We start from the raw sequence: 22,829 nt of genomic DNA on the forward strand, positions 1-22,829 counted from the left end.
AGAGAGAGAGAGAAGCAATTTTGCTAAATAACTGTGCCTCCCAGCAGGCTCTGTGACAGATACACCACAACAGAACAGATTATAGCTCTTAGACTTCCCCAGTGACTCAACTAAGCGTTTACATTTTACAAAGCCACCTTATATGTGCTTTGCATTAAAAACGCATTTATTGCTCACATTGACACATGTATGTTCTGAATTTAATAATACACTTGTTGGACCATGGTGACTCAAAACATCAACGTAATACCAGCAAGAAAAGGCTCTAGATCAAGTTTCTTCATACTTGGCATTTGACTTCCTCAAAACATACTCTGACCATCTTCATTTATAATGTGTTTGATTAGACAATCTCCAGAACAGATTCCCAAAAATATAAAAACTTCCTCACGTTTTTATATGAACTGGAGTTTTCAAAATACCGATGGGCTGGATTTATTTATTTATAAAGTTCTAATGTTTTCCTTTGGAAGGGTTTTACAGACTGCAATTATGAGGCTTTCAAAAATGGTACATAAACACCTTCCCCTCCCTGTTGCACCATGAAATCAAATGTATCTCATTGATGGGAAGAATAGGTTTTCTCAATTACATTTCTTTAAGACCAGCACTCAAAAAAATTGGATTAGTCCCCTTGAATGGTTTTTACGTTAAATTAGTTTAATCTAACAACCACTGGGGAATACCAATTCAGAAAAAATGTTTAAACCAATGGCTTTCCCCAGCAGACATTAGGGATGAAATGTCCACTCACACTGCTGCATTGCCACCTTTGAAGTCTTAAAACCAAATGCAGCTGCTGCAGCAAGCCCTGAGCCCAGCACAGCAGTGTTCATCTGTTTATGTTATCAGTATCTCTGAAAAAACTGGCAGACAGTTCTTCTGGTGATAGATGCATACTGAAACCCAATCAAGGCTTGGGTTATTTTTCTCCACTCAGCAATACTGCAATTCTAGCCAGGCAAACCCCAAGATCTCCATTAGGATGAAGAGAGAAGCAATGAATGCCCTGAGCCCACTGCCATCCCAAATATTAACAAATCATCCATCCCATCAACTTGGAGCAAAACTCACAGCATCTTCCATGTGGCTCCCAAGCACTTTTCAAACAAGTTTTGTAACACTAATAATTGCACCAAAGTCTGGTGCTGATTTCCTTTCCTTTCAAGAATGGAAACTTCAATTCCACTTTTAACAGAAGCTTTAAGGTCCCATCAAACTCAGACATGAAGCCTCAAAGGTCAAAATGAACATCTTTCACTGACCCCTCTCATCTCAGTGTCTTAAGGTCAAAACTTGTTCCAACAAAAGAGTTCCTGAAGCCAACACTGACTAGTCACAGAAATAACAATCTTCTCTTTCACCACAGAAGGAACGTGGCAAAAATTTCTCACAGTTACTACCTAATTCTCAAATCCTCCTGACTCCTGGTTTTGTACACAATGCCTGCAACTCAGCATCCCAGCAGCTTAGGCTGTCACACGGAGGACAACACAATGAAACCTGTGAAATCACTCTAGAAGTTCCCTTAATCCTCTTGCGCATCAGAAAATTTGCTTGCTTCTCTACAACACCCCAGAGCAGACCTACCTGGGCTGATTGATCAGCAGTGTCCATCACGCTGCCCTCTGACAGCCGGGACCGGTGCTGTGCCCTGGCGCTGTGCAGCTGCTCCTCCGCATTAACTTCTGCTTCAGGGGCCTCTGGTTGAGCCACCTCCACCTCCATCGGGGTACAGTGCCCATTCCCGTGCTCTTGCTTTTCTTTGCTCTCCTTGCTGCCTGGCGTCCTCGTGATGACCCCAAACTTCCTGGTCCTCTTCCCATTCTGAGCTGCTCTGTCAGCAGGTTCAGAGCTGGGCTTGGCTTTGGGGTCACAGCTGTTGCTGTTGTTGCCGTTGGAGGGAGGAAGAGGGGCTTTGCGTTTGATGCGGCGCAACATGATCAGGTAGACAAAACCGCCATTCCAGCACTGTTCGGCCAGGTAACTGCAAGGAAAGAGGTGCATGTGTTAGTAATGGCTCACCCCGCATCCTGCCCCGACACCGTGATGCCTGCATGACCTTCTGGGCAACACAGCTTCATTCAGAATGAGGACACACTGGGATACTTCCAAGCATCTGCAGAAGCTTCTTTTTCCTTTGGTATTAGAAATTTGCACTGACAAGCAGAGATCTGAGTGCTGCCTCCCAACAGCCCTATAAGACGCTCAGGCAGCAGTAACAGAACAAGTGGTAATGCTACCAAATGGATTCCCACCACCGTGACCTCCAGACCGATGGCACAGCAACACAAAATGGCAGAGCAAGCAAAGCAAAGCAAAAAAGTGGTTCCAGTGGGGGGGGATTAATATAAATAAATAAATTCTGAAAAGTTAAAAATAGTCTGTGTAGCCTTGAGAAAAGAAGACTGAGAGGGGACCTGACCCAGTCTATAAACATCTAAGGTGTGGGGGGAAAGCGGCGAGGCCAGACTCTTTTCAGCAGTGTGTGGAGACACGATGAGGGGAAATGGCCAGAAACTGGAGCATAGGAAGTTCCACACAAATGTGCACAAGAACTTCTTTACAGTGAGGGTGACGGAGCACTGGAACAGGCTGCCTACGGAGGTTGTGGTGTCTCCTTCTCTGGAGATATTCAAGACCCACCTGGACACCTACTTGTGCGACCTGGTGTAGGGAACCTGCTTTGGCAGGGGGGTTGGACCTGATGATCTCTGGAGGTCCCTTCCAACCCCTATGATTTGTGATTCTGTGATTTGCATCTGAAACGAGTCTCCTTAGTGAAACTCATCTTCTGTTCAGGCATACCAACATGCTTTCAGGGCCCCAGGGGAACAAATCAGCCACAGGACTAAGCATATGCAGAACCAACCGCCTCAGTACGCAAAGCATGGCACTACAATGCACCCCGGCTCCCATGAATGGGAATAAGTTTCCTTTATAGCAGGCACACTCAAATCAAAACAGGAGCTAAGTCATTGCAGCTGTGCATGGAGCAGCCACCAGGTCCCCATACCACACCAAAGGCTTTGAACATGCCTTGGAGGAAACGACATTTCTGCTTCAAATACTCAGTGACCTTAAAGAAACTGCACCCATCAATGCAAAAGGGGAATCCAACTTCATACCTCTTTTGGGAAAGCATGTACCTCAATCCAAATTCCTGAAATATTTGGGTTTTCAGCCAAGGGTGTGACCAACAAGGAGTACAAACAAGCTGGAATGTGTATTTAACAGGTTTGTATGTGCCCTTTCACATTAATTTAGACCCAAAAACTGCACTGCCTTTCTCACTAGCAAGAGTGGCAAGAATTTCCCAGAGCATCAAATAACCCTCTGCTGCAGCTGCAATAAACTTTCCACTGACACAGAGCAGTTGGTGAGCCTACAGCTATCAGAGAAGATGAGAAAATAGGTGTGGAGTTAAACCATAACAGGTCCTAAGAGAAAATAACACAGCACTTGTATCTGAGAGAGCAGGAGGAACTCAGCAGTCTTCCACCCTTTTTTCCCTGCCTGATGCTTGCGGGGTAATTTTCCCCTTCCCTTTCTGAAAAGTTGTTTGGCCTTAAACACAACCCTTCAAAGCTATTTCTGCATAGAGGTGACTTATGGCAAAACAGGAAAAGCAGCTCTGATAACTCCTGAAGCAAACTTCTTTGCAGAGGGGTGAAGAAAGCTCTCTCCATTACTCAAAGCAACCTGGACCAGTCTGGCAGTGGCTGAAAGCAACACACAATGGGTATGTTTTTGTCCACAGACATTAGCTGGTAGTTTCAGTTCACCCCTTCCTAAAGCTGAGATGTCCCCCTCAGACAACAGCACCACTCAGACTGCCTGTATTTCATTAGGAAGTCTGATCCCCAAATGAGTATGGCCACATTAAGTACAGCCCTGGAGCAAGCCAGCTGAGGGACAAACAGGTTTCCCAAATGTATACAGACTGAATCACCACTTGGGCAATCCTCCTGAAAGAAAGAAAAGAAAAGGAAAGAGAAGGGAACATATATATATATCCAAACAAAGTCTTAAACCCATCTTTTTTCAAACCAACCCCAAACAGACAGCACTGTCGCTGCAGCAGCCCAAGCCAGTCTGGGTGGCTGTGAGGTGACAAAGACCCAGTGAGGCAGCTGGGGCAGGCAGGACTTGCAGGCTTCACTAAAAAGTTCCACAACTAAGATGGAAGTAGTTTGGATTATCAAGTTAAAAGAAAAATGCTTTTAATCAACAGAAGAGAGGCCGTTTTGTTCCAGAAACAATACGGGCTGCCTGTTTTTCACATTTATCTTTCAACTCAAATTTCAAGGCAGCCAGTAAAGTTGATTAAAATTCATGACTTTTGCTTGCAGCAATACCACTGCACTCTGATCCATCACACATACGCCTGATAGCGCTGCTGTTGCTGGCACACAGAAGAAGAGTTGCTCGTCTCCCAGTAGCTCTGTGCCTCGCATGGGTGCTGCCCTGCCTGCTCGGGGCAGAGCCTGTTCTGCCAGACCTGTTCTCCTGCAGGTGCACCGATGTGGGAGATTTAAAACACTGATCTCTATCTCCGAACTAATCGCTGCTGTAGTTTTGAGTGCCAGTAACCAACTGCAAGCAGTAACCAGCTGCCTGATTTTGAAACCAAGCAGAGGGGGAACTTAGTGCACATCCCAAACACAGTCATTCGACAAAGAAGAAAATAGTTTACTGCTTCACCTCCTCTCATAGCATGTTCACTCTGCTTGTAACATGCAAAGTTACAGAAAGGGAAGAAAAAGTTCATTCTTCTCTATCCACTGTCCACAGAAACTCATGCCTGAAGCTCAGAGCAGTAATGATGCAGCAGCTGTGCTGAAGTCAGAGGGGCCACACTGATTTACTCCATATGGCAGGATGATCCAGGCATGCTACCTGTAGTAACTCACGGTTTTATGTCTTCTTGAGTGTTTCTCAGCAGTTCAAAGCACACATTCCCATGAAGAAAAAGGAACGTTTTCTCTGGGGCAGGAAGCAATTACCTTTGAGTGGCAGTGAGGGACCACGTATGCCAGACAATGTCCGGTATTTCCTGACAGGGTATGTCCAGCTGCCACAAGGACGGGTACCAGTGACGCAATAAGCGGCATCATTACCCCAGAGCTTGTTTCAAATCAAAAATCAGGCATCCTGTGTTAGAAAACCAGCACTGGTGTAACACCATGCTCATATTACGAGATAGGCCTCTAACATACGGAGGATTTGCGGTCATTGTCAGTATCACCCTAGATCTGTAGGCAGGGCTGCTAACCAGGGAGCCTGAGCCACTTTTAAGTTCGGCTACGTACGTGCTGCCTACTTACTGGCTTCCTTTCCCATTGTCGTTTCTTTCCCTATTTAAGAAAGAAGCCAGAAAACCCCACGAAAGCACAGCAGGCCTCCAGCACAGGACAAAAGACAGGAAAGAATGTATTAAAAGACTGAGAACCTGCAGATTGTTAATTACTTTCAATCAGTCCAGGAGCATCCAGGAGCCAGAGGGGAATAAAGAAATGGATTCAATAAAATGTATCTATACAGCCTCTATACTGCAAAAAACCACCAGAGCTATACAGGACCCCAGAATTCGCTTCTCAGGGGTTTAGTGTGTGCTAAGCAGACATATCTTTTTTTAGGTTCAGTCCCAGCAGAGCATCCACAGAGATTTTAGCCATCATTGTACTGAAGGGATTTTTTGGCTGGGCAGGATCAGAGCATGTGTGCAACCGCAGCTCTCAGCACATAGCATCAGCTGCTGCCTATGAGTTTTCAGCTACTTCAAACATGAGCTCAGATGAAAAAGGCACAAGAAGCAAAAATCTCTCAAATGCAGCTTTGATTGACCTAATTTAATGAAAACCGAGACTGTAAATCACAATAGGTTTTTAACTTCCTCTTCCCTGCACTGGTTGGCAAGGGATAGAGTAGGATGCAGAAGAAGCCCTGCATGGCATGCATCAGATAAAAACCTTGGGCAGCCACCCCTAGAGTCTGTGGCTGAAAGCAGGAGATTTCACCAACAGGTAATGCAACATTTGCAGAACATTTTACCAACAAAATGTTCTCCCACGCTTCCTGGTTTTGCCAGGCTTTATAAGGCAGCGCCAAGAATCCTGTCTTCCTACGTACAAGGGTCTGTTCCCATCCCACAGAACTCAACCCACATATCCCTGCCTTACACGTGAAGGAAATCTCAAGTCCCATGCAATAACTCAGAGCACAGGGAAGCAATGCCATTACTGTGCAAGGTGAGGCAAGGAAAGGCTGCACGCCCTCTGCAGTAACAACAAGTGGCAAAAAAGTCTGCTTTGGAAAGTTATGGAACAGGTTGAGTGCATTTCTGGAAGAAAAAATAAGAATTATACACACACACACACACACACACACACACACACACACACACATACATAAACATATTTTTCATTTTTATTATTTTTTATTATTTTAAATAAATATATATGTATATATTTTTTTATATATGCATATAAAGATAAACCTCGGGAAATCCTAGTCCCAGTGAGACAGGAAAACACCAAAAACCACAAAACCAACCCAGCCATGTGGGTGGTAGACCCTGGAGGGACAACAAGCATCGAACCTCGATATTTCCACTGTAATGTCATCTCCCCAAGCCAGGGCTAAGATATAACCAAAGAGTCAGTTTGGAAACATTTCCCACTGACATGCTCAGAAGGAACGTCCGCTTTTGCAGCTTTCATCCTGCTCTGGCTCCAGCTCTGCTAAAACCTCAGCCTGAATAAAAGACTGCCCTTAAGCAGCAGGCAGATTTGTTCTTCACTGCAGGAGAGAAACCATGGAAATCTTAATAATCTTTAAAACTAGGGGAAAATCACTTTGCACTTTAAACAGCGCAATAAAGTTCCCTCTGGCAAAGCTCAACCACAGGTTAAAAAATGCAGCTGGTGGCTGCCATCAGGGGAGACTACCTGCTTCTCTTCCATCCGAGCTACTGAGAGACAAACATCCTTTCAAGGCTCTTTTGAGTTATGTAGTCAGATCTCACTTCTGCCCTATGCTGCAATTGCACAAATGAGTAAGTTAGCTCAGTATACTCCAAGTTTCTTGGCATCCAAGTCCACCATGATACTTGGATAATGTACTGTAGGGTAAACTCAGACATTTTTACATTTTACACATAGGAGTGTGCAAATATAAAGGCTTACAGATTTGACAAGAGTGTGCTGTGACAAACTCTGTCACATCCCATCTCTGCTGAACAACTACAGACAGTTGCACTGAACTACATGGAAACCAAAGCAGGCCTGGCAGCTGTAAGAGAACATCTGGATCCACTTTAAGATCAGAAATACTCAAGAAGTATGTTTGTTTTACACTAATAATACTATTTCGTATTTCTACACAACCTTTCATCCTGATTGATCAGAAAACAGAGTGGAAATTACATGCATGGACATTCCCTTGCCCACAGCACAGCTCACCAGGGCACGAAGGAGGAATTTCCATCACGCCGACAGCTTTTGGACCGCAGAACTGCGGCGTCCTCAGCAGGACAGACAGACTGCCAGTTGTTACACACTGCTTTGGAGGACTTTGGCATGGTGAAATGTCTTGAAACTCTATCTTCTCTGGGCTGAAGAATAAAGGGCAGAGTGGATCCTCACAGTACTGAAGCCTCCACATCCAAGGGGGATTTAAGAGCTAAAACTAACAAACCATCTCTCTGTGACACAGGAAACCAAGCTAACTTGCTTTTCAGGTAAGTCAGGGCAAATTAATGACTAACAGACAGTGACTGATCAGAAGCTCCATGTGAATCCCTCACCCCATTGCAGTCACTGTGGAAGAAGACCCACAAAATTGTGGGCAGATTTTGGCAGACACCCGAGGGCATATTTAGGAGATTTCCACTTCTTCAGACGAGACTCAAGTGTGCATTAACACAGCCAGTGAAGATCACTCCCGAAGCCCAGGCTGAGCACAGTCTCACCACGAGGCTGGGGTACACCCTATGCGGGTGTGGGGCCTTCCTGGTGGACTCTGATCTCTGGCCGCAACTCACCTCAGCTGAAATGAATAGTGTTGGTAAAGCCGGCTGTTTTATCGTATTTTTGCACCAGGAAGGAGCCAGGTAGCTCTCAGCCCAGCGCCTTGCCGTGACAAGCCCCATCCTGTCTCAGGCTGTGCAGGTGACGGCACACACAGGGGACATGGTGTTCTCTGCTTGCCTTAATAAGCAGAGGGAGAGGCAGAAATGGCATGGGAAGAGTCACTCACAGAGCTGAGAGACGGAAAGCATCCAGGGAGGGCATTCAAGGAACCAGAGGTGCGGACAGGACTTCCACCTCCAAGAAGAGGATGAGCAGCTCTCAGCCCTCGGCTCACAGCCAGGGATGAGCAGCACCACCCAGAGCCTCCTGTTGGCTGCAGCTCCCTGAGCTATGCTGTTTTCTTCTCTTATATAGCTCAAATGTTGCTGTAGAGGACAGGAGTCTGAATCCATATTGCATATTTTTCACCATTAACTGTACAGCCAGGAGTGCAACTAGACCTACTGAAACCTTCAAGGAAAAATGAATCTGTAAGTTAAACTTCAAGGTATTTTTCTGTGGCCTTTCCTAAGCCAGTACAAGCATGCTGGGTGCTGATTAGACGCAATCCCTCCTTCGGATTAAGGCTGCCAGCAGCCTCTAGCAATCATGCTGTCCTCATTCTTGTGCTCGCCTTGGAGCAATTTGAGCTGCTCACAGACTGGCTGCTATCAGCACAACACCAAAAAGTCAGAGAGGCAGCATATGAGTGAACAAACGGGGCTGCTCTTCAGTGCTCAGCAGAGAAAACAAAGCAGAGAGAATTTAAGATTAATAAGAACAAAAACTCCAGAGCTGAAGTCTGCAAGACTGTCTGCACACACATCTCTTGCAGACTACAGACATCCAGAAGACCCCTCTGTCAGGCGCACTGTGAAGTCTCCAGCTCTGGGAAGAGGTGACAAGAGAGCAGAGGATTGCTGTTGTGTTCTTACAGACTTGCTGCCTGCCTGTGGCTTTCACAGAAGGATGAGATTAAGATCAGCCTTGTGACACAGGGCCATGACTAAAGGCTGTCGAGACACCTTACTGCCTGGTATCAGTGCAATGATGTGGCCTTGAACTGGGGAGAATTAAACTCCTCTTCCCCTGCTGCTGCTCTGCAGATTGCTTAGAGCACCCTAGGCAAGCCTTTCCACTGGAAAAAAAACAAAAACAAAAACAAACAAACAAATAAATAACAACAAAAAACAATCGGGCCAACCCACAGAATTGCTGCAAGGGGCAGGGTTGCAAAGCTGTGGCATCAGAGTTTCACAAACACCTTAAATCAGCCAACACGAAACATCACAGCTCTCCTCCCACCCAACATCCTGCTCAGCTGCTGGCACAACCCCTGGGCAGCCATACAAATGAACCAACCTGGGAACTGATCCAGCTTTAAATTAACACAGCCAAAAGCAAACACCCAAAAAACTCAAACCTTAATGCAAGGAGCTTTAACTCGGCTCGGTGCTCTGATCAGGTTCCCATCAGCACGCAGGGACAGGAAAGCAAGCAGCAGCGAGGCCAGGCTTCCGCTCCCACCGGCACTGCTGGCACAACTGCAGCTCCAGGACAGGCACTCGCAGGCTGCAGGGAGAGGCTCTGGCTTGCTCAGCTGAGCAGCCCCACAACTTTGCTTTCTCAAATCAAAAGGCCACATGTTCTTCCTGCAGACCAGCTTAATCGCATCCTCACTGCAGGTGTGGAAAGGAGAGAGATTAGATCACCACGATCATGCTGGCACAGTGCAAAAATGTGTTTTCAGAAACATGCTCAGAGCTTATGGAGAGAGTGATGAGAACAGGGACCTCTGTAACGCAGCAGACAGATCCACTGGCTCAGCTAGGAGAAGACAGGAGTGATGCTGCCTTCAGACTGCAACAATTTTTGGACTCAAGCTTTACAAAGAAGCTGATCCTACTAACATATTAACTCCCACAACTGCACCTGAAAGTCAGAAGCACACAATGCTCTTCAGGTCTGGGACTCTGAGGGAATAAAATTAAGCTGACAAATTCAATTCACTCCTTTTTTGACAGCACAGCCTACAAACAATGGTGGCTCAATTCAGTCCAGCTCCCATTTGTTAGTTCTGCTGGAAACACGTTTACCTGGATATGTGGCCTTTCTCACACACATTATGTTCTCCTGATGTAGTTCAGAGCTGGATGTGCTCTCCCTGGGAGGGCAGGACAAGGCCAGACACTCCTAGTTGTTTCATGCCATTTGGTAATGCTGCTGCAGTGCAGGGGTGATTGAGTGCCACCACCCCCTAAAAGCCATATCCAAAAACAACTGCTGCCAACAATGGATCAAGGAGAAGCCTTTTCTATTGTCACCAAATATGCTTTCTAAAATGATTTCATTTTGCCTGCTCCTCCTCCTCATGCAACGCTCTACCCTGTGCAGAAAGGCACAGGGCAGTGATTATTATGCCTTGTCACTCTGGGATGGAGAGAGAGGAAATATGGCCAAAAACTGCAAAGGAAGAAAGAGATTCAGTCTGCTTTCTAGCCCCTGTCCCTCCCAACACCCTCACAGCCAAGGGCTGCCATCAACAGCTTTTCTCTATCACAGCAATTGTGTACATACCAATAATACAATTCTGAAGCAAATCTCATGCTCCCTGTACACTGGTTCACACAGTCGGGCAGTCACCCAAGCTTCAACAAAATTCATCTTGTGAAATTCCAGAAGCAGGCACATGCCAGGTACCCACTCCATGCACTCCAGTTGCTATACTATGTGCTGATGTACGTCACTGTTTTGTCCATGGATCACCCTACAGCCAGCCCTATCTAACCGCCAAAGTAACCCCAGGACAGAGGTCAGCTATAGCACAACAGTTTCCTGCAGCACCCTTTGGGCTATGCTGTTGTCTAGCACAGACACTTGGTAACTGGTCCGTTACAAAAGTATCCTCCAATGCATTCATCTGAGGGAAGTCTGCATGGACCAGGGCTACCATTTAATCAGGCCCACGCACAATTTTCTGCTTCAGGTGAAGCACAAGGACCTAAACAGAAAAGGCTCATTTGCAAAGATCGCACACTGGAATACAAATAAATTCTTGTTTACTTTTTGCAGCAGCTGCAGTAAGTCATGGAGCAATGCTCAAAGTGTTTTCAATGCCAGCGTTACTGTTAATTTCTAAGACACAACTTTCTATCAGAAGTTCAGGTGTTCAGCTTTCTCAGTATTTCTGAATTAGAAAACAGATCTCCGAAATGTTAATGAAGAGACACTGACATTTTGACTTCCAAACTGAGAGAATGCATCCAAGTAAAGATTTTTACTATTTCAGACCAATTTTCATGGAGTGCTCTTGGTGGTTTGAAACGTCTTCATTCATACACGGGAGCAACTTTCCTTTTCTGCCACGCTCCTCCTGGAAGACTTACTCCAAACTGGGAAGTCCAAACAAGCTCACATTTGCAAAACATGAAATCACCAGACTGAAAAGCACACGTGCCTCAAGTTAAGGAAAAAGAAAGAGGTCAAAACCCACCCGTGCATGACCCACACACCACCCACACACACAGTATGCACTGACAGCAGCATTCCACCCACTGCACCCTGAGTGCCCAAGTCTTGCCGCTTACTTCATGCTGTGCCAATGCACTTCCAGAGCTCTCCACTTTCCCTCCACAATATCTTAAGACCACAGTGCCTCTAAAGCTAGGGTCTTCTATGTATTCAGCCAGCTCACATCCTCCCCTTCTCCCCACAAGTCCTCTACTTGTGTAGCTACTTGTTCCCATTCTCATTATGTAGCACTGATCTCTGGGAGTAGATTTAACAGTACAGAAATGGTCTGTACTCAGAATCTGTTGTATACAATATATCTGCCTGGAGATGTGGAAACATGGAGAGCTCTTCACCCCACTCCCCACACAGCACAAGGCTATTCCAGCTCTCCGGAGTTAGTCCTATCTTTCCCTATGCAGAAATCACCACAAATGCCCCAAATGAGACAAAACCAGACACACATGAATGACTTCTGTGCCAGCAGAAACATTCTGCAACGATATTTAAAATTAAAAATAAATAAATAAAAAAAAAGATAATCTGCAATGATGTTTTGACAAATCACATTCTTTAGGTTTCCACATTATCTGTAATTTCCAAAATACTTCCCTCCACTGAGAAGTAAAGGCTTTGGATGTCTGCAAACAATGAATAGGAGAGCCAGAAAATTTAATCAAGCCTATTTTACAGCAGGAAGTGAGATGCTGGGGCATAGCTCTATTCCCAACATGTTCTGCTGAACTGCTGAGAAGAATCCTACAAACAGAAGGAGTGGGCAGGCTCCCAGCAACCCTACAAAGGCTGGGGCAGATATGGAAGGAACAAATCACAGAATCTTATCAGTTGGAAGGGGCTCTTAAAGGTCATCTGGGCCAACTCCCCTGCAACAAACAGGGACGACTGCAGCTCCAGCACGTGCTGAGTTTGACCCAGCCTGACCTTGAGTGTGTCTAAAGACAGAGAAATTCAAAGCCCTTATTGGCTTTAAGGGGTACAATATTGAAACAAGGACTATCCACCTCCAAAAGTCCACTCAGTTCTTGGTGTTTTCCTGTATTTGTCATATCACTGAAAGTAGCAACCTCATCAGCTGCTACCTCCTTACCAAAGGGGACAGTGCCCTCCATACAGCATGTTCACAGCTTCTGGTTTAGCCACGAAGCTCGCAAAGCCAGAAACACAGAGCTGGTGCAAGAAATTCGGCTCCCTGTTAAAACCAGAAGAAGGAAGCCCTAACAATGCAGAGGAAAAGTCTGGAAATACAATCTGACTGCACACCGAAAACTTTTTAAGCCACTCTTGCAAATGACACTGCTGTCTTTCGAGGATTATGCTCTGAGAAGGCTGGTTTAGCTCTTCAACAAAATCGCTACTTCATTCTTGGGCATGACAACAGACTGTGTACACAGTAAATCCCATGGATCAACAGCGTTAGCCTCTACCAAGCCAAACTTCTCCAAGTCCCCAACCATGGCCACCAAGCATCTCATGCACCCAGCAGCTTCCCCCATTGACACCAAGCCCCACTGTCAAACATGGCTTTGATATTCCTGACACCTGTCCAGGAGACCTCGCCCTCTCTGAACAAGCAAACTATGCTCACCGGTCACTCTGCAATCTCCCATGAACACAAGCATTTCCCTTTGGAGCTCCCCGGCTTGGGTTATTTTTGCAAAGTAAATGCAACTCCCCACTCCCGCTGCACACAGCCTGGGCTCAGAGGATGCTGAGGATGTGACCAACCCCAGCTGCGCAATTCACCCAAAGCCTGGAGCACTACCCCCAAAACACCATGCCCAATAAAGGAACCACAGTCAGCAGCTTGCTGCAAAAGAGCTTGCAAAAGTGAGAGCTGGGTGATGTCAGATGTACATGTGCCTGTCTGTAGTATGTCTGCTTCTTGCCTTGGATGTTCACATTAAAAATCAGCTTCTAGTTACACCCTCACTCTCTGTTTTCACCGCAGTAAGTTGGATGAGGACAAAAGAGAGAAGAATTAACAAGCGCGCATGGCAGCAGCCATAAACATTTCCCAACTTTCACTCAGTTTTGCAACACAAGATGGAGACATGCCCTCCTTGGAGGGCCAACAGATTAGCATTTGCAGATGATTTTAACTTGTCAGCCAGCAGAGTGAAGTTGCTGCACTCTCACAGTTCTCCAAGCCTTCTGGAACAACTCTGCCAGCCACAAAGACACAAGTACCCCTCCAACTCTGGGCGCCTTTTGAGTCACAAAAACATCTCCAGCAGCAGTCCAGGCCACGAACCAGGTCCCGCAGCTGGGGCAAGGAGGTGCAGCACCAGCCCTTGGCACTCTACGGAAACAAAGGTCAGGCTTCCCTGTTTCTTTCTCCTGCCTGCCCCAGAGCTATGAGCGCGAATGTACGCCCATGGGGCTGCAATTTTTTATTTTTTTTTTTAGGACCTCTCAGTTATTTCTTCAGCTCTAGCATGAGGCAGACCAGCACCACATCACAAGACATCCACAGTAAACTTTTTGGTGACTGTCATCTGTTGTTCACTCACTGCAAATCCTTGCTGTTAACAAACTGTCGGAAAGGAATCAGAATTTTCAAAGCCATAAATCTCTTGATAACTACGGCCTCTTTATGCAGGCTTCAGGAACAGCCATGTCATCTGGTTAGAAACTCAGAGCGGCTCTTCATTACTGGATTGAACCTGCCTGAGAACAGCGAAGAGATGGACACAACTGTCATCGACTTCAGCAGCGCAAAAGCATTCATTACCCGACACTCTCCTACCAGACACATCGAGCCCAGTGGCATAAATTTATGCTGTGCTACTGTGCCAAAGACCCAGACACTTCCCTCAAGCACCAGTCCTCACAGACAGCACTGGAGTAAACCTGTCTGCGAGCACAGAGCCTCTATTGCGTTGGCTTCACATTGGCTCCTAGCATGCAAACCAAAGGCAGTGTTACAAGTATCTGCTCTGCAAATTAAGAGTGCCTTTAGTTGCTTTGAAAAATAAGAGCTTATTTAGTCAGTACATCGGCTTCTTCAAAGAGTTCGCAAACTAATTAGCCACACCGAGTTACTATTAAAACACAGAGCTTACATGCAATACTCTTGATGATAAGAGAGATGGTGCCTTGGTACTAGCGGTATAGAATTAGCACAAACTGTTCGTCAGATGCATTTTCCTATCAGCTCCAAATTATATTTCAGACTGAATATTTTCCTTTCCCAGAGTGGATATGGGAATTCACTTATCTTATTTGTAAGTTCAAAGCAATAATAATTTTTGCCCATGCACAGATTGAGAGTTTGAATATTCAACAGAGTGAGAGCGAGCAGGAGAGGATGGAAGATGCTGAAAACAAAAACAGAAGCTGAAGTTAAGAAAAAGAAGAAGGTAGAAAATAGTTGCTGTGATGCAAAAGATCCTGCAGCTGTTCCAGATCAACTTTTACAGGACAAGGGGATTGTTTAAATGAATGCAAAGGGCATGCTAGCCAGAGGCAAACCCTCCCTTCTAGATGCAGATAAGTCTGCCAGCAAATCGAAGTTTACCAACCCCAAAGATATGCAAAGCCCAGAGACTGAGACCGCAAGACTCACAGATTTTAATTCCAAGAGTTTCTGCCCACCCCTGCTTCTTACAGCGCAGGTTTATTTGGCAGATAAGCCTTTGCTACTTAAAAAAATCAAAGGAAACAGCATCACAGGAAAATTCCCCTTTCAAGTTGCATTCATCTGGTCCCACTGTAGCTTTACAGGTTTACTTACAGCAAAGAGCAGGTCTGCATCCGAGAGCTCCGTGCTGTGCTTGCACCCTCCAGCCCGGATTCCTCTCCTCGGCAGCACCCACAGAGCCAGCCCCACCCCAGGAGCTCCTTCCTGCAGGGAATCACCACCTCCTGCTCCAAAGGTGTTGCAAACCACGGTTCTGAATTTCAGGACAGGATCTGACAGCAGCCGCGGGGAAAACAGCACACGTCCCAGCAAAGGTTGGGGAGGGGGGGAGGGGGGAAACTAAAAACTCCCACTACGCATCATCATGACTAGTCCATTACCAGCTTATAACATGCCATATACCTAATTTCCTTTCTCTCCCCTTGCTAAACTTTCACTGAAGGCACTGATTGGACTTGTCAGCATGTTCTCACATAAGGCAGAATTCAATTAAACCAAAAAGATAGCAGGTATTGGGTGTCTGCTTAAAAATAACAAGTAGCAACACGTACACGCTGTCAGTGTAACCAGTAACAAGGATGCTGTGCAACTTATTTTCTAACTACTATATGCACAAAAAAAGCCAGAAGCAGACTTCAACCAACCGCCTGCAAGTAGCAGGACCGAAGCAGAGCGCAGCAACCACTGCATCTTATTTCATGTGCTGGATCAGAATTAGTCTGAGCAGCAGCCACATAAATCCAGAGAGGCTCTATTAAAAACCAGTGCAGTGACTCAATCCACACAGAAAAGCATAAATTCAGAGAAAACTCAAATTCTGAGCATGCATATATTCCTTAAGAAAGCTTTTTGTTTAGCGACAAAAATGTATTTGTTGGACAAGCTGGACCACAGCTCTAAATGTTGCAGGACATTTCTGCTCCTCAAGTAATGCAGACAGGCGTTAGCCCACTTGCAATGCCAGGGAACTATCAGCTGTAAATGTGTGTGCCAATCAACTCTGCCACGGGCACTTTGTAACACAGTACTATTTTAAATCTTTCGAAAACTATTTTTAATCTTCCCAAATCAGACTCTGCCATCCACCATACCATAGGGCAGTCCTAAGGATGTTCCAATCCACTGAAACACAAAATCCCAGCAGCAGCATCCCAACACTCCTCTCTCTCCTGCAGAAGCAAGGGGCACTTTGCCACCTGCCCCAGAAGTCCAGGGTTTTCCTTCTGGAAGGCAGCAATGAATCCATACCACAGAGCCTCCTTCACAGACCCTTGGGAAGCTCTACAGGAGGAGTGCTTGGCCTTTTTCAGACACACGGCTACAATTCACTGGGGACAGAAGTCTGTTCAGGATGGGGTCCCTTGACCATGCACCCAGTGACAAGTGAATCACAGAATGGCTTGGAGTTGGAAAGAGCTGTAAAGCCCATCCAATTCTATGCCCCTGCCGTGGGCTGGTTGCCCTCCACCAGATCAGGTGCCGAGGACCCCATTCAACCCGGCCTTGAGATCTACAGGGATAGAGCACCACAGCTGCTCTGAAAAGTCTGTGCCAGCGCCTCACCACCCTCTGAGTAAAGAATTTCCTCCTAACATCTAACCTAAGTCTCCACAGGGACATCCAGTTTTCAATTTCCCCTTGCCTCCTCACTGGCTTTCTGTAGCAAAGATTTAAAAAAAAAAAAAAAAAAATCCAAAATTAAAGCAATTAATCACAGTAGTAACCCTTCTGTAGACAGAAATATTTCCCTCTCCTCAAAAAATCCTATCTAGAGGCTTGTGTTCTAGAACAGAATCAACTCATGGATCCTACTGTCTGGCACTTTGTCCAATGAGAATCGCAAAATGGTTTGGGTTGGAAGGGATCTTTAAGATCACCTAGTTTCAGCCCCATGCCATAGGAAGGGACACCTCCCATGAGACCAAGTTGCTCACAGCTCCATCCAGCCTTGAATGCCTCCAGGGAGGGAGCACCCACAATCTCACTGGACAACCTGTTCCAGTGTCTCACCACTCTCGCCATACAGAATATCTTCCTAATATCTAGTCTAAATCCAGTTTGAAGCCATTTCCCTTGTCCTATCACTACGTGCCCTTATAAAAAGACCTTCCCCAACCTTTCTGTAGGCCCCTTCAGGCACTGGAAGGCCTCTATACGGTGTCCCCGGAGCCTTCTCTTCTCCAGGCCCCAGCTCTCTCAGCCTGTTCTTGTTGCAGAGGTGCTCCAGCCCTCTCATCATCTTCATGGCCCTCCTCTGGACATGCTCCAGCAGCTCCATGTCCTTCTTGTGTTGGGGATTCCAGAACTGGATACAATGCTCCAGGTGGAACCTCACAGGAGCAAATTAGAGAAGCACAATCAACTCCCTTGATCTGCTGGTCATGCTTCTCTTGATACAACCAGAAGCATCGCAATACATTGTCTCCATTTTCTGAACTAGTGCAGGTAATCTGAACAAACTGTCACTGAGCACGCCAATAACAAACACTTCAGCAACCATGTACATCCAGGAAACAAAAGACCCACAACCATCTTAATCACCATCCTGTCCTATTTCCATGATGATGATGAGCCCTCCTTCACCATTACGCAAAGTATAAGAAGCAAAATCAGAAATCATCATAACCACATATCATGCACCTATTCATCCTCTTATTTTATTTGCTACTTTCTCAATGCCAAGGTGCTACTAACAGTTTCATACATGCCATGCAAAACCTTAAAATTAGTGTGGTATAGTCTTTACTCTGAAATGTAGAAGCATTTATTCTCTTATGCATTATTATTTTTTTTAAGCTGGGATATTTGCTCTCACATGGATCAAATATAGAAATATATACAGATACACATGCATAAGCGCTACTCATATGGATGCCATACAAGTACCATATGTTTTATGCATTAGACAAGATGAGGTCATAAACATGACTGAGATGCTACAGCGCCCACACAAATGTAATATATGTCAGAAGCAAAGGGTAGATAACATCAATGGAACCAATTCTGAGAAGCACTTGGGCTGAGGACCTAGGGATGTTTAACAGAGTAGACATGAAATTTAAGATACTAGAGGATGTGATGGTTTAATACAGGCCCGTGATATTAATAAAAGTTATAGGATCATTAAAAATCCTACAGAACAGTTACCAACTTGCAAAAGGTTGATTAAGCTTAAATGTGTTGCACTCTACCGGATTTTGCACCTATATACATAACCATCTATGCAACACACAGTAAAACACAAAGTATTTTATCACCTCAATTGGCTGGATCCATACCAGATTTGCTATTGCTCATATTGTTCACTACGTTGTTCATAACCTCATGTTTCATTTGATCAAGCAGAATTGCCCTGTTATTGCCATTTTGACATTTTCCATGAAGACATTGTATGTTCCCAAAAACAGAGCCAGCCTAAGCTGCCTGTGCTACCAGAAAGAAGAGGGGACAAGAGGCAGCACTGTCCTCACAAAGACTTCCTTGTAGTCACTCTGACTAAAGCCCCTAACTTAGGGGAATTTTTTGGCAGCGGCCCTATAGAAATGTGTTGGCAAACAGCAGAGAAAGATGTTGTCAGCTCTCCAGATGTTCCTGCCCCTTGAAAATACTGACATATCTTCCCACGTTAGAGGTTACCCTTCCTCTCCAATCTTTCCTCCCCTACATGGCCTCAGTTCTCACCAACATTTTTTTATTATTTTCAAGGGAAGAGAGGCAGAAGTCCTTCTTTCCTCCACTTCTCCTAAATACATACGCAGACACCAGGGAAAAACAGTGAGGAGAACACAAAGCCAAAGCAGGAAGCCAACTATTTGATCAATATGCTTTGATTTAATTAGCCCTGGACAATACTCAGAGTCAATGCCACAGAAGAGTCACCACAAGCAAATTTTAGTTTGCAAGAGAGATTACTTTCACAATCTGAAAAATAAAAAATAGAAATAAAATAAAAAAGACTTGAACCCTGAAGGGATTCAGGAAATTTACCACCTAGAGAAACCTACCTTCAGCAAAGTGAGTTGGCTGACTTACCTAACAGTCAAACCCCTATAAATAAAACAGTTATTACACCAAATTTATTCATCTATTTTGTGTCATTGCAGTTTCACAAGTAAACTTTGTTAATATATTCTTCTTATTCTCCTTCTGTACCCTTTTGACTAAAACCAGTTTTTTGGACAGGAAAGCAGCGTCGGGGCCTGCAGCACTGCTCAGCAGCCCCCAGCATAAACTTTCAGCTCTGTCTGAAAATAGGTCACAAAAGCCATTTACTGCACATAAAAGCTTGTTACCTCCTCCACTTTATTAAATTTTATCTCAAAACAGAGATCTCTAGAAATATATATGAAACAGAGCTGTTAACAGAACACACCAATATCTCACTAACATCTATCATATTTTAAGTCTATTTAGCTTCGCCAATATACATACATTAATTCTAATGTATTGGATCTGGACCAGAAGCTAAAAGCCAGGACAGCAAGCCTAGAGCAGCAGTCTGGATACAAGTCCTAACTTGGCAGTTTGAACACATACATAATCATCATTACTCAAACTCAGTGAAGGGAGGGCAGACCCTGAATCCCTATTAGATTTACTGACTTAATAATTTACTCAATTTACTAATTTCCTTAGTACATTTACTGACCCAGTCAGAAAGAATTCTAGAAGAAGGTCCTTAATCTACAGCAGCGATGGCTACAACTGAACACTTGCTCTCCATCACTAGGAATACCTCCAAGATGGGCTAGCCACCCAAGGACTCACATATCAGATCCTGCATTTCATCTCCAGACAAGCAGTGAGGCCTGTGGTGGGAACTCTGTGGAAATCGGGAGCTGGGAAGGACCTCCCTACTCCTCCAATCATCCTTTGTTAAGCACTGCTCAAGATCTGCTAACTCATCCTTGGCGCTCATATCACAGAGGCGTCTCCCTTCTGGTCAACGATATTTGTAAGAGAGAGCTCTTAATGAGTTCAAAGTGAAATACCCTGAAGTAAATTAATCCAAATCATGACTTTGCAACATCAAAAGGGAATTAATATCTCACACCACAGCAATCCAAGGAGAATATAGACAAGACCAGAGCCACAGCTGCAGTTATGCCAAGCCTAGCTTTTGGACGTGCTCCTCCCCACACTGCAACACGTACCCTCAAAATTCAGCTCCAAAACCCAGCTTTCATGCCATCTGAGGAGCACCTGGAGCAGGACCCAAAGCTCCTATCACTTGAGGCTGCCTTCAATTCTAGCACAGGAGGCACATGCAAAGCACCAGGAAAAGCTTTGGTATCAAAAGCCAGAGACGTGACACAGAAACCATAGGGAAACATATAGCTCCTCTGGTCCCAGCTGCCATTTGCCCCTGCAATGGGGAAACCTCTGGCTGCATGACATGTTAATGGAAATATCTGCCTGCTCTGTTCAGACTTTTCAAGCATCTGGAAAACAAGAAGCTCTTCAGCAAGTACAAGATATGGCCTTTTCCAGATGATCTGATCAAGATAGTCTGACCACGTTCTGTCCACCAAACCCAGCACCAGTAGCAGGAGAGCTCTGTAAAGCAACCAGCACTAAGTACTGCTGGCAGGAACCCAGCATGCACACCACTGCCCTAAGCACTGTTTGCAATGGGGAAGGCAAAAACACAAACCATTCTCTTACTGCTTGAGCTGCACATGTACTGACAACCCAACTTTAAGCTTCATCCAAACCAGCTCCTCATTACTCCCACTAATTGAGATTTAGCCTTGTATGAAAGACAGTGAGCATGCACTAGGCACAGCACATTTCCTTGAATTCTGTTCAGTAAATTAAAAACTGCAGTTACATCACTGCTACTGGAATACAAATAATATAACCAAGGCAGTGACATCAGCCTAGCTGGTTAAGGTTGCTGGACAGACAGTTAAGGGGTTTTTGTGCTGAAGGATGGAGGGAAGAGAGCAGATCTGAGTTTTTCCTTGCTTACTGCAATGTTCTGGAGACAAGAAGGATCTAAGAAGGAATCAATCACTTTTTATTTTCAGGCTCACACACATCATCTTTACTTCCAAGCAGGTGGTAAGGTCAAATTACAACTGAGCAAAAGACGGCTAAAGGATGGAAGTAGAAAAAAAAAGAGAGAGAGATACACTTCAGTAACCCAATGAAGGTATTAAAATGGTACCTGATTCATAAAGCGAGAAACACAGCCATCTGGAGGAGGGGAAATCACAGCCAACCTCTCAAGTCCAGAGGACGTGGGAAAAAAAGTATTTCAAACATGCCTAACAAACAGGAATTGCTTTTGTCTGCTCTAAAAGCAGAATTGCTTTGGCCACCAACGTGACCAGCAGTTACAAAAGAAGAAATCTCAAAAACAAAGCACTGAACTATGCCATGTCAAAAGGCTGCTGTCCTACGCCAGCAATATTCAGAGCTAGGCTGTGCTGCGAGTTTCCATTCATAGTCACTGCTCATAGTACAAAACAAAAGCCACTGCCTTACCAGTATACAGAAAGAAAGACAACAGCACTCATAAAATCCCATGTAAAGCTTTTCAGAGATTTCAAGTTTGGTATCTGATCTGATCAGCCTCTTAAAGTTAGACTCTAACAAGCCATGCAGTTTGCTGGTACACAACTGCTTTAGTACTAGCCCTCTCAGTTAACCATCCCTGTGTGTTTGATACATGCCACTCCCACCATCCTCATCCTCTATGTGTACACGATACAAAAGTTTTGGTATGAGGTATCACACGTGTATGGGAACCAGCAGAAATCACCCTCACCTTATCTTGAATGTTTGGGCTTTTCATGGGTCTGTTTTTGCTTGGCCTTTTCACAGCATGGCTAGTGGCCAAGAAAACTGCCTGATCATAGCAGCTGTGCATGATGAGTCAGGGCACATGAATGTCATCTAACTAATCCCCTTCCACCTGTGTGCAGGGAGTGTTGGCCGCTCAGCTGAACATGACCAGAACCAGCGCTGCCGTGGCATCAAGGTCAGACCTGCCCACTTCCCAGCAACTTTCAGCAAGGGGAAGAAGAAAAAATAATAATTACTTTAAAAAAAACCTCAATCCCCAAACAAAAAGTTGACTTTTCAAGTGGCACATGAAGAAGTGCAGCCATCAGAGCACAAAGTGAGTTGTGACAGCGTGGAATACAATGTGATATAGATTGAGCACGCACTAGAGCCTCAGCCGGCTTTACTCTTCGCAGAGCCCACAACTTTTGAATTTGCTAAAATAATAAGCACTCTGACATTAATGCAGTCACTGATGCTAAATAAAGCCAAGCAAAGTTGTGTCGCTTTGATCAGTCTTTTCATAAACGCAGTATAAATAATATTGCTTCTTTCCCATATCTTAAGAGGCTTTTACATTTGGAAAGTGTTATGGGGCTTGCTAGAGATGTAAGTAGCGTTTTGTTTCTTTTTCCCTCTCATACTTTTTTTTTCTTGATGTTTTTCAAACTGTAGACAGAAAAGTTAAACAACCCACTTCCAATGATCCAAACAATGCGTTTACATAAGGGTTTCTAAAATGAAAAATCAAGTTACTACACATTGAAATATTCTGCACTGTAGCCAAGTGTCTCAGC

At 45.0% G+C, this 22,829-nt stretch overlaps 1 protein-coding gene across 8 annotated transcripts in view; it reads right to left on the bottom strand.

The window, feature by feature from the left end:
* PDZD2 (PDZ domain containing 2) overlaps positions 1-22,829 on the bottom strand; it is a 195,799-nt gene that overhangs the window by 64,169 nt on the left and 108,801 nt on the right. For 5 of the 8 annotated variants that reach the window (XM_085213140.1, XM_085213139.1, XM_085213138.1 and 2 more), the window contains one exon: positions 1,591-1,987. In XM_085213140.1, coding sequence (XP_085069266.1) covers positions 1,591-1,987 — 397 coding nt within the window. Of the gene's footprint in view, positions 1-1,590; positions 1,988-9,495; positions 9,751-15,336; positions 15,454-22,829 lie in introns of those variants that run through there. The other 3 variants (XM_085213141.1, XM_085213144.1, XM_085213145.1) reach the window with 3 other exon arrangements.

The sequence above is a fragment of the Meleagris gallopavo genome, chromosome Z, assembly GCF_905368555.1.
Source record: "Meleagris gallopavo chromosome Z, MGAL_WU_HG_1.1, whole genome shotgun sequence".
Lineage (NCBI taxonomy): Eukaryota > Metazoa > Chordata > Aves > Galliformes > Phasianidae > Meleagris > Meleagris gallopavo.